At 51.0% G+C, this 12,419-nt stretch overlaps 1 protein-coding gene across 1 annotated transcript in view; it reads left to right on the top strand.

Moving 5' to 3' along the window:
- The first annotated feature begins 629 nt into the window (after positions 1-629).
- The window catches only part of PPP1R9B (protein phosphatase 1 regulatory subunit 9B), a 91,590-nt gene continuing 79,800 nt past the window's right edge, over positions 630-12,419 (top strand). The window contains exon 1 of the mRNA XM_077314119.1: positions 630-2,435. Within this exon, the coding sequence (XP_077170234.1) occupies positions 1,020-2,435 (1,416 nt within the window). The 5' untranslated portion in view covers positions 630-1,019. The remainder of the gene's footprint in view (positions 2,436-12,419) is intronic.

Genomic DNA, 12,419 nt, shown 5'->3' on the forward strand with positions numbered 1-12,419 from the left:
GCCCGTTTCCCTCAAAGTCTGCCCCATCGGCAAGACCCGAGTAGCACTCTGCTTAGGACAGCGATGCTCAGCGCCACACAGCACCCTCCAACCAGCCCGCGAAGAAGAGCTCTGAGGCATTCGAAAGCTTGCTCTTTTCTGCTCGGCGGCCCTATCGACACGAGGCCGCTTGTAACGGCTTCTTATTCTGCCTGGTCCTAAGCGCCCTCGTGCCGGCGGCTGCGTTTCCTCCGCGATGCGCGCAAAGCTCGCCGACACGCGGGAGCAAACTGGGGGGAGGGGGGGGCACAATGGTTTCCCTCCCCCTTCTTAATCATTCACCGGCCGGCAGAGCGAGCCTGAGGGGGGGGAGGGAGGGAGGGGGCGCCTGCGTCTCCCGCCCCTCCCTGCGCACAATTGGGTTGACGAGTTCAGTGGGTCCAGCCCCCCCCAGCCCCCCCGCCGCCCGGGCTGTTGTCTGGCGGGAGGGGAAGCGCGAGAGGAAGAGCGCGCGCCTGGCCCTTTCTCTTCCTTCCCCGGCGCGGCCGCGAGAGGCTGGGAAGAGCAGCGCGATCGCTTTAAGACCCAGCGGGATTTTTTTTCCCCTTCCCCGCCCCCCCTCCCCGGATTTTTTTTTTCCCTTTCCTTTTTTTTTTTTTTTTTGGGCTGTTTGCAGAAGCGCCGCGTCTCCATCCTCCGGGCTGCGCGATCCTCGCCATCCTCATCCTCCGGCGGGGGAAGGAAGCGCCCTCCCTCCCTCCCTCCCTCCCGGGCGGCGCGAGAAGGGGCTGCGCGCGACGGGGACGGAGCGGGGCCTGGACGCGCCGCAGCCCCTCCGGAGGCTCTGCCCGCCTGCCTGGCCGCCGGGTCCGCCGCTCGCCCCCGCGGCCCCCGGACACAATGCGCGGCGTGTGGTAGCGGCGCGGCCTCCCTCGCGATGTGAGTCCCGGGCGGCGGGCGGGCGGCGGACGGGCGGACAGGCGGGGGAGGGCGGGCGGGGGGCTATGTGGTGTCCGCGACACCCCCACAGCTGCTGAACCATGATGAAGACCGAGCCCCATCCCACTCCCGGCGGCGGCGGCGGCAGCAACAGCAGCAGCGGCAGCGGCGGCAACGGCAGCGGCTTAAGGAGCGCCTCCCCGCATCGGAACGCCTATGAGGCCGGCATCCAAACCCTGAAAGGCGGCAAGGATGCCCTTGGCAACGCGGAGAGCGAGGAGGCCAAGAAAGCCGCCCGCAACAAGAAGTATGGCTCCAACGTCCACCGGATCAAGAACATGTTCCTGCAGATGGGCACGGCGGCCCCGCCAGGGGGCGAGGGGGCCGTGGAGCTGGCCAAGATGAAGGAGAAGCCGGTGCGCCTGTCCTTGCCCAGGGCCAGCAGCCTGAACGAGAACGTGGACCACAGCGCCCTGCTGAAGCTGGGCACCAGCGTCTCCGAGCGGGTCAGCCGCTTTGACACCAAGCCCGACAAGCCCCTCTCCAAACTGCAGGAGACCCGCAAGATCTTCGAGAGGAGCCTCCAGGAGAAGGAGACCACCAACAAGCTGCTCCTGCGGAAGGAGCGCGCCGGCTTCCAGGACAGGAAGCTGGACGTGGTGGTCCGCTTCAACGGCAGCACCGAGTCCCTGGACAAGCTGGACGCCGAGGCCGTCTCGCCCACCGTCAGCCAGCTCAGCGCCGTCTTCGAGAAGGCCGACCTGAGGAACAATCTGCACAAGGCCCCGGGCAAAGCTGGGCCCCTCAACTCTAAGATTGTCCCGAAAAGGTCCAGGGTTTTCCTCCAGGCTCCGGAAGGGGCCAAGGCGGAAGGGCAGGGCAGCGATGGGCCTATCCTCCAGGTAAGGGGCAGGCTAGAGGCTGACAAACCCCAGAACAAACTCCCTGCCGGTGGACTGGCGGGAGTCAAGGCGGGGGACAAGGACAGTAGTGTGGGCCTGCGTCCCCAGAAGGTCCAAGAGGTCCGGAAGATAAAGCCCGTGGAAGTGGAGGAGAGCGGGGACTCGGAGCAGGAATTTGAGGCGGCCGAGGTAGCGGTCGCAGCGGCCGAGGAGCGTGGCAAGGTCTCCAAAGGCTCGGACACTGCTCGGGCCGAAGTGATCCAGGCCGAGGTCATGGTGCACGCGGCCCTGGAGAATGGCGGACAGTCCAGGGAGAGGCACCTAGAGACTCCAGACCCGTTGGCAGACGCATACTGTGAGGTCAAGGCTGAGGGACCAGAGGAGAATGACCTGGGCGACGAGTCCAAGAAGGAGGACTTCTCTGAGGCTGACCTGGTGGACATTAGTGCCTACAGCGGGCTGGGGGAGGACTCGGGAGGGAGCGGGCTGGACGAAGATGAGGATGCCGATGGACTGTATGCGCCGGAATCCAGCTGTGTGGAGATCCCTGGGCTGTCGGAAGAGGAGGAGCCTGCCCCTAACCGCAAGATCCACTTCAGCACAGCCCCAATCCAGGTAGGCCTTTGTGTGTTGTGTCCCTCAGCAGCATTGACAGGGGGGCCTTGAGAGAAACAGTAGTATGCAGAGATTGGGCTGAACTGCTCGGTAGAACTGTCATATTTTCCACACAAAAAGGAGACCCTGCCAAAGCCACTGTTCTCAGACACAGCAGCAGAAGGGGTAAAATTGTGTCTGGACTGTACCACTTTAGGTGGGAACTCACATGATGAACGCTTCTCTCTGCCAACAGATCTCACTGGATGGAGATCCCTAAATCGTGGGGAAAGATTTTAACCTGGTCTCCCAATTTCCTAATTTTCTACACTCAAAGATTATTTTTAATGAAAGAATGTTGAATCATGGCAAGCCCATAGGTGCAATAGCATGAAATGGTACAGTCCAGCCACAGGTTTACCTCCTCATCTGCTCTCGGTGAGAACTAGGCCGTATCCTGCTAGAGAAGTAGAGGCATCTTCTGTCTCTTCCACAATAGGATTTCCTGTTTAGGCCTTCATTTTGCAACGCCTGTAACAGATTCTGCTCACTAGGCCCACACAAAATGACAGGAAGGAGTTCGTTTTGTCTGCGTTTCTGTTTTTCCTGCATGCACTGAAAATGCATCCTCAGAAGGGACGATGCAGCTTGCTTGCTAAAGAGCGCTGCATAACTCTCCCACCCTAAAAGCGGGGAGGGGGAGGGCTGCCTTTTGACAAAACCGGGCTTTGAAACCCTGAATCAAAAGAATGGAGACCTGATAGCTGAGCCACCGATGTCATGGCAGACGGTGCCAGCGTTCGAGACCCCTGCCCTGCCTTCTTTTTGATTCCTAGTGCAAAATCTAGAAAAAAGGAAAAGGGTGGGGTTGCAAGAGATCACACATCCTCCCCCCCCCCCCCCCCGCAGTCTGGCAGCCAGAGAGATGCTGAGGCAGCTTGATTTGGTAGAAATAGAGACCATTCCCATCCTTGTCTTTTTTCTTATCCTGAAAGGCGTTGCTTTTATGAAATGCTGAAGGCGGAGGAGGGACTATTAATTAATCCTTTTTACAGCTGGCTGCTGATAGTCAAGGAAAGACATCTGATGAGAATCTCGGTTTCCAGCACAGCCAACCCACCTTGGCTGGGGGCTGTATGTTGGGGGGGGGGACAGACATCTCCTAACACAATTAGGGAGAGAGGCACAGTCGCCATCTGCTCTTCTCCAATCCTCCCCCCCCTTACCTCCAGCTCCAGCAGAACAGATTGGCCACCTTTCCTGCCCCCCCCCCCATATACCTTGTGATGATCAGAGACCCTCCCCTTGGACCCCAGTGCCTAGGAGTTAGTAGTGAAAAGCTAGTGGCCAAGGGAATGGCAGATCTGAAATCTTTCCATCTTCCATTGGTGAAAAGGCAGTCAAGAAGTGAAGGAAACAGGGCCTAGAGAGAGGAGCTAGAAGGGGGGGGGGGTATGAGTTTGTAGATGTCCAAGGAAATTCATGATCACGCAATTAAAAGTTGCTCATGGCAACATTATAGCAGCCCTGCTGGTTTGTGTCATTCAGTAGTAAGAGTGTTGGGTGTTTAGCTTAGGGAGAGACCAGAATCCAATCCTCAATTTGACATAAAGTTACCTTGGATTTATTACTCTTTTCCCATCTAGCCTTCCTCACAGGGTTGTACTGAGGATTAAAGAGGGGTGCATGTGCTGAGCTCCATGGAGGAAGGGCCTGGATAGCAACGTAATCTATAAATAAAGAGATTACAATGTGGGTTAGTGTGCCACAAAGCAGATGGTGGGAGCCAATGAGGTGTCTCGGGCCAAAGGTCACATTTCCTTGACCTTCTGGCACACTTCCATCATGCTTGTAAACAATCTTAGATGCCCCAGGGGAAGAGGCCACATCCGTCACTCCCCATCCCCAGCAGGACATGCTTAAAGTGCATAGATTCCCATCTAAGCCCCCCCCCCCCGCATCTTACAGGGCTCACAAAACACTGCTGTTCTTATTTGAGTAAATCGTTCTGACTTGCAGTTTGCAGGCCAGATTTTTAAGAGCCTGCTGGGATCATTCAAAATCATGCACGTGTACACATGTGCATGGTCTTGCTTGGCACTGCCACTGCATCCGTGGGCTGCAATATACATGCATGCATACAGGCTTCTTAGTAGTGATGGCAGACTTGGGAGGCAGACAGCTCATTCAGTTTGGCTTTGTTTGAGGCATTTGGGGGAAAGGAGAAAATGCTAATAGGTGGGCCCTGGGTGACGTCTCGGGAGTGGAAGGCTGCCAAGTGAAGTGACGGGATGCTAGGAAGTGAGTGTGTGCTTCCGTTCAGAGAGATCGGGGTGGATGGCGTGCTAAACAGAAGGCACAATATGTGCCACATTCCAAGGAAAATGGCCATAGATCCTGGGCTGGATCCTACCAGGTTTCCTGCTTGTTCAGTTTCCCTTCTCATTGCATCTGCCTCCAGAGAAGCATTTGTCCATGCGGGATCCACGGTCCTCATTGTGGCCCTTTACAGGGTCCCAAGGGGACCGTTCTTCCCTCTTTCACCAGCAGAGAAAGAGACAGGATCCAATCCCATATTGGTTTGTTTGTGACCACGAAAGTTGGTCTTGGTTTGCCTTCTCCTGAGAACTGATTTCTTGACTAATCGGCCAGAGCTTCCAGGCATTATCAGACCTGCTGGCACTGGTTTCACCCTTTCTCACCAGATGTATTTATTTATTGATTGGTTTTCAGTACTGGCCTCCTGGAACTGGCTCAAGGTTAATCTGCTGGGCTGGGAGGTGTCTGGAGGACTACCCTGGAACATGTACCTTCTGTTTCCAGCCTCTATGATTCCGAACACACTCTCCTCCATCCTCTCCCTAAACTCTTGTCAGATTGCTGCTGATGCCAGGTGCTGGACCCATCCCCCACAAAGTGGGAAACGCAGCAGAGATTACAGGACAAGGTTGTCTCTAAGAATTTATTTTTATTTATTTATTTTCGTATTCATATACCGCCGCACTCTATGCGGACTTGTGGCGGTTTACAATAAAACAATAAAAACCAGTCCAATCCCCTAAAACCCTTCAAAAGTATACAATAAACATTGACATTAACATTAAAAGATGGTGATACAACCCCTCCCCCCCAACCTCTCCCACTGTCCGACTGGAGCCAAGAACTCTCTTTCATTGGGAGCGAGGGTCTTGATCTAACAGTTGTTAAGGGATTCATCTATGGCAGGGGTAGTCAACCTGTGGTCCTCCAGATGTCCATGGACTACAATTCCCATGAGCTCCTGCCAGCATTTGTCCATGAACATCTGGAGGACCACAGGTTTACTACCCCTGGTCTATGGTAACTCCAGCCTCAACCATATGCCTGGCAGAAGAGTTCCATCTTGCAAGCCCTTCAGGGAGCAGATAAGCAGGGCCCAAGGCGCATATAGCCTTGAAGGTTAAAACCACTACCTTGAACTTGATTGGGAAACAGACTGGTAACCAATGAAGATGACAAAGTACCGGCTGAATATGGGCCCTCCAAGATGTCCCAGAGAGGACCCTCATGGCCGCATTTTGACCAGCTGTAATGCACATCTTCCACACATCTCTTGCCATGGGTGAAGCGTGCAGAGCATCCAATACAGTCCCAGAAGTCAAAGCCAGAGTCCGGCTGAAAGAATGATGCCTTCCTTTTATTTTTTCTCTATCCAAGATTAAGAGAAGCTAAGTGTTAAAGATTTAACAACATCTGCTTCTCCCACTGAAACTCAAAGGTGTAAATTGATGCTATCCATAGGATGAAACATCTGATAAACCATGTAATAGATGTCGGATTACAGAAATCAAATGGGGTCTCTTTGTTTAGTTCAACGGGACTATTCTGTGGTTCTGTGGCACAGATAAAGTATGGGCCATGTTCCGGTGATCATTTGCATACTTCCAGGACGGTCCATATATGGGCACTTCCGTGACAACAGAACCCTGGCAATTCCTGTGTGTTTTATTGTAAACCCCCATGAGCTGGCTTGGCCCTGCAGTAAATCATCAATTAATAAATCAAATAATAAAAATAAAATGTTTGGAACAGAAAGCCTGGTGCAATCTAGATGACTGTAATGGGCAACGAAAATGATCCGGGCCCTGGGGACCAACCCCTGCGAGGAAAGGCGGAGGGGCTTGGAAATGTTCACCCTGGAGAAGAGGAGGTTGAGAGGGGACAGCTGTATTTGAAAGGAGGGCAGGGAAAGGTTCTTATTGGCAGCAGAGGAGAGGACCCGCAGTAATGGGTTTAAACTATGTGTAGAATGATGTTGGCTAGATATCGGGGTGGGGTGGGGATTCACAGTCAGAGTAGTTCAGCAGTGGAATAGGCTGCCTAAGGAGGTGGTGAGCTCCCCCAAACTGGCAGTTTTTAAGCAGCAGCTGGACAGGTACTTATCCTGGATGCTTTAGGCTAATCTTGCATTGAGCAGGGGGCTGGACTAGATGGCCTGGGTGGCCCCTTCTAGCTGTATGATTCTTTGAGCTTTGGCTCTCTGGTGATGTTTCAGTGGGGAGGGAGGCAGTATACCTCCATGGAGTGTGAAGGTGGTGCCAGATCTATCCTACAAAAAAAGCATGACTGTGGTAGGGACTGTCATGCAGTGACTTTTAATGTTTTTGTCTGTTTGTTTGTTTAAGAGACAGGTGACAGTTTGGGTTGCCAGCCTCCAGGTGGAGGCTGGAGATCTCCTGGAATGACAACTGATCTCCTGATTACATAAATCACTTATTTATCCATGATTTATTCATTTAAAACATGTACAAGGTGGATTGTGTGGCACTGGATCCCAACTAGGCCCTTCCTGTCCCTAAACCCCACTTTCCCAGGCTCCATCCCCAGACCTCGAGGTTTCTGAGCACTGAGTTGGAAACCCAAGCTAGAGCTTGCTGTTGGATGGAAATATTGCTTCTGTATTTCATCCCCAACATGATGCCTAATTTTAATAGGTTCTGTTTCAGCCACTGTGGGGATGGGAAGTGAGCAGTACCATGTCAAGGCCAAGAATGGCTTTCAAAGCTAAACAACTTCAAGACCTGCCAGTATGGTGGAAGGAGGTGTGTTAAGCATCAGCACTGATCCAGCAGTTGAGTTTAGTTGCTTGTGCTGATTTGCACCTGCAGGGATGTCACTTCAATTTTCTGCTGCAAGAGGAACTCGCTAGTGTTTTGAGATGCAAACTGAAAGGAAAAGCTATCTTTAAATTCTTGTTGTGAGGCCTTGACTGTGAAAAGAGGAAGTCAGCTTCTATATGCAACTGCATACGTGTGTGTGTGTGTGTGTGTGTGTGTGTGTGTGTGAGAAAGAGAGACAGAGAGAGACAGATATCTACATAATGATGAACGTTTAAGTCAGCACCCCTGAGCAATTACAAATATGTGCCATCAAGGCACACCTGACTTATGGTGACCCCCAACAAGGGGTCACCTTGCTTTCAAGGCAAGTGAGAAGCAGAGGTGGTTCACATTGCCCTCTTTGGTGGTCCCTCTCTGAGCTTCCAAGATCTGACAAGATCGCGATCACTTTCCACTGATCAATTGGTAGAACAAATTTTAATATGTGATTAAAGCCCTAGTTGAAGAAGGCATGGATTAAATCAATCACAATAGGCATCTTGTGAGATAGGTGTGGCTGAGAGAGTTCTGAGAGAATTGTGACTGACCCAAGGTCACCCAGAAGACTTCATGTGGACGATTGGAGAACCAAACTCAGTTACACCATGCTGGGCTAAACCTTAATATACATTTCATGTTCAAAGACTTTTTTGGTCTTAAGAGCCTGGCAGGTTTGGAGGACCCTCCCCCCCGAGATTGTTCAAGGCCAAGTATCCAAAAGTGCTCGTGTATATGGTTTCAGTATGGCCCAAGATCTCACGTGTGTGTGTGAGTCACTGCAGTTCAATTCATATAGGCCTAGAAGAAATGCAAATAACGTTTCCTCTACCTGGTAGAATGCATACCAAAAGTCTTTGAACATGAAATGTATATTAAGGTTTTGCCGAGCATGGTGTGACTGAGTTTGGTTCTCCAACCCTCCACATGAAGTCTTCTGGGTGACCTTGGGTCAGTCACAGTTCTCTCAGAACTCTCTCAGCCACACCTATCTCACAAGATGCCTATTGTGGGGAGACGAACGGAAGACAATTGTCAGCCCCTTTGAGACTCCTTAAGACAGAGAAAAGTGGGGTATAAATATTAAGGATATTTGGCTAAGAAAGCAGAGTTTTGCCTAGGGTTGCCAGGTGGCATTGGGATGGCAGCAGGGGAATTTGGGGGCATGGTCTAGGACAGGGGTAGGCAAACTCCAGAAGTCCATGGACTACAATTCCCATGAGCCCCTGCCAGAAAATTGTAGTCCATGGACATCTGGAGGGCTGCAGTTTGCCCACCCCTGGTCTAGGAGCTCCCTGATGGGCTGACACCACACAAAAATGACTTCAGCATGTCAGAGATCATGCTCTGTTTTTTGGGCAAAACTATCATTTTGTCCCCACACGCTGCAGCTTGCACCCATTCCCCCCCCCACCCAAAACTTGCAGAGCCTCCATCTGCAGCTCCGCCATCTGCAGACATTGCCCATCCCTGCTGTGGCCACTCCTCCCACCCTAACCTTACAAAGCCACCGTTGGTGTGTGGCTTCAAGTTTCATGGGGAAGTGGTGTGATGGTGGTGGGCGGTGTCTGTGGGCAGCAGAGCCGCAAATGGAGGTTCCGTAAGTTTCAGGTATGGGGGACAGGGGGCTTTCCCTCCCCTCCTTGAATCCCTGAAGCGGGGGGGGGGAGTGCCAAGTCCTAGTGGGGGTCTGGTATCCCTAGTGTTGACCAGTCATAGAAGAATGAAACTGAGTCTAGTAAATAAATGTATGTTGCAAAAATAGGGTACATTTACACTTATCCAAGTAGATACAATTCACATTCAGGTTGCAGTCAGAAGAAGAGAGAGAGAAGCCTGATTTAAAGAGTACCTTCCCTATTGCCAGTGGCTGGCTTGTCCAGCATCATGTGTGTGGGGGTTTGAGGGCATTGTCTCTGCAGAAGAGACATGCAGAGACCTGTTTCTCCATGGAATGCCATGGGGAGAGAGTGAGAGGACAAAGGAGAGAGAGGAGGGGTCAGAGGGCAGCTCCCAGGTTAAGACAAGGAGACGTGTCCCATTCAAGGAGATAACATCTGTACGCGCTTAGAGTGATGTAGCAGTTCCCAGTGTCCAGGAATGCTGAGTCACTCACTCCCAACAATAAAAACCCTACTCTTCTTTCTTTATTTTATATTTATTTGGATATTTATACCCCACTTTTCTTCTCTAATAGGATCCCAGAGCAGCTTCCAGCATAGTAAAGTCTCAAAGGCCCATCTTGACAGACAAGGTAGTAGTACAGTACAGGAAGAAGATCTAGCAGTGGTGTAATAGGCATAAAACGAGGGTGCAGAGATCAAAATTGGAGGTGGACTGCCCCAAAGACATTATTTTAGAGGAGTAAGAGCATGGGTCATATGCCCTCAAGGGAGCCTATCTTGGCAGCAGTCCAACAGGCTGCCTCTTCAGTGAATGAGCCAATGATCCCCAGTGAGAGATGGAGCCAAGTAATCTGCCTCTTCTCGTGGAGGCTGTTTGGAAGAGCAGTGGACCATGCAGAGATGCAGCAGGCAGCCTCCTTTGGGAACACATAAAAGGTAAAGGTAAAGGTATCCCGTGTGCAAAGCACCAGGTCATATCTGACCCTTGGGGTGATGCCCTCCAGCGTTTTCATGGCAGACTCAATACGGGGTGGTTTGCCAGTGCCTTCCCCAGTCATTACCGTTTACCCCCCAGCAAGCTGGGTACTCATTTTACTGACCTCGGAAGGATGGAAGGCTGAGTCAACCTTGAGCCGGCTGCTGGGGTCTGCCGCTTACCACTCTGCGCCACAAGAGGCTCTGGGAACACATAGGATCCTTTAATTATTTAATTAGCCATCTTCTCATTCAGCCCATTGGCTGTTCTGTTGATGCATGTAGGTTGAAGAATTTCAGCTTTACCAGTTTTGGGTGGGTAGCTGTGTTGGGCTCTAATTGAAGAGCAAGATCTGAGTCCAGTAGCTCCTTAATGACCAACAAAACGTTCAGAGTTCCAAGACTTAGAGCTCACTTCGCCAGATGCCAGTGGGAGTTTTAACTCTCAAAAACTTGTACCCTGGAAATCCTTTATGTTGCTACAGGACTCAAATCTTACCCTTTAGCTTTACCACTCTCAGATCAGCTCTGTGGTTTGGTGCTGCACTTAAAAAGAACCCCCAAGCCAAACAGAGAAGTTGATCTGCTGACCTGAATTGCCAGTTTTTATCTGTAGACCCGGGGGGGGGTGGGGATGGGACAGAAGGGATCATGGGACAGACGTAATTATTGAAAGATGGGGATAAAACCAAGGGAGGCCAATCTACCCAGAACAGCATTTAGACCAGAGCGCAGAGAGAGGGACTTGTATTAGGGTTGACTCGAAAATGACTTGAAAGCCATGGGGTGTGCTGTTAGTAATCTTGGGATAACACCTCCCCCCAGTTCATTCAATGTTTCAATATTGGTTGAGCATGCCTGAATTTCTAGTGGTGTTCTAGTGTTCTAGTCGAATTTCTAGTCGTCTAGTCGAATTTCTAGTCGAATTTCTAGTCGTCTTCCTTTGAACAACAGGTCACTCCTCCACCCTCCATGCTGTATTGCTAACTATTTAGGACATCCATCCCCCCCCCCCCCCCCCCGGTTTTTAAAATAGATTAAATACAAAGTTAATATAAAACACAATAATTTCAGACTAAAACTCACAGTAATTTGAAAGGTTGTTACTTGGAGGAGGGCAGGGAATGATTCCTGTTGGCAGCAGAGGATAGGACATAAAATGATGGGTTTAAACTATTTGTAGAATGGTATCAGCTAGATAGAGCCTCTTGTGGCGCAGAGTGGTAAGGCAGCCGCCTGAAAGCTTTGCTCATGAGGTTGGGAGTTCGATCCCAGCAGCCGGCTCAAGGTTGACTCAGCCTTCCATCCTTCCGAGGTCGGTAAAATGAGTACCCAGCTTGCTGCTGGGGGGTAAACGGTCATGACTGGGGAAGGCACTGGCAAACCACCCCGTATTGAGTCTGCCATGAAAACGCTAGAGGGCGTCACCCCAAGGGTCAGACATGACTCAGTGCTTGCACAGGGGATACCTTTACCTTTTACCTTATCAGCTAGATATCAGGAAAAGATTTTTCACAGCCCGAGTAGTTCAACGGTGTAATCAGCTGGTGGTGAGCTCCCCCTCACTGGCAATCTTCAAGCAGTGGCTGGACAGGTACTTATCCTGGATGCTTTGGACTGATCCTGCACTGAGCAGGGGGCGGGACTAGACGGCCTATATGGGTAACTTCCAATTCTATGGTTCTTTGAGTCTGTTATTCCTCATCATTTATTAGGCTAGTTTTTTTGTTTGTTTTTCTCTAAGGAGCTCAGGAGTGGTGTCTGCAATACGCTTCCCTTTTCATTATTACAACGTCCTTGCAAGACAGATCGGGTTGACAGACAATAGAAGGACTGGGAGACAACAGAAGGATTGGGAGATATGGTGGTCCGATGACTCCTGGCACGTGATTTATTTCTGATTTATCAATCTTGATAGGCTCAAGAACTGGGCTAAACTAAATAAAATGAAATTCAGTAGGGACAAATGTAAAGTTATGCATTTAGGTAGGAAAAACCATCTACACTAATATAGGATGCGGGAGACTTGTCTTAGCAAAAAGGATCTAGGAGTTTTAGTAGACCATACATTGAACACGAGTCAGAAGAGTGATTTGGTGGCTAAAAAGGCAAATGGGATTTTGGTCTGTATCATACGGAATATTGTGTCCAGATCATGGGAGATGATGGTACCGCTTTACTGTGCTCTGGTTCGGCCTCACTTGGAGTACTATGTTCAGTTTTGGGCACCACAGTTGAAGTGGGATGTAGACAAAGTGGAGCATATCCAG

The sequence above is a fragment of the Paroedura picta genome, chromosome 16, assembly GCF_049243985.1.
Source record: "Paroedura picta isolate Pp20150507F chromosome 16, Ppicta_v3.0, whole genome shotgun sequence".
NCBI classification, from domain to species: domain Eukaryota; kingdom Metazoa; phylum Chordata; class Lepidosauria; order Squamata; family Gekkonidae; genus Paroedura; species Paroedura picta.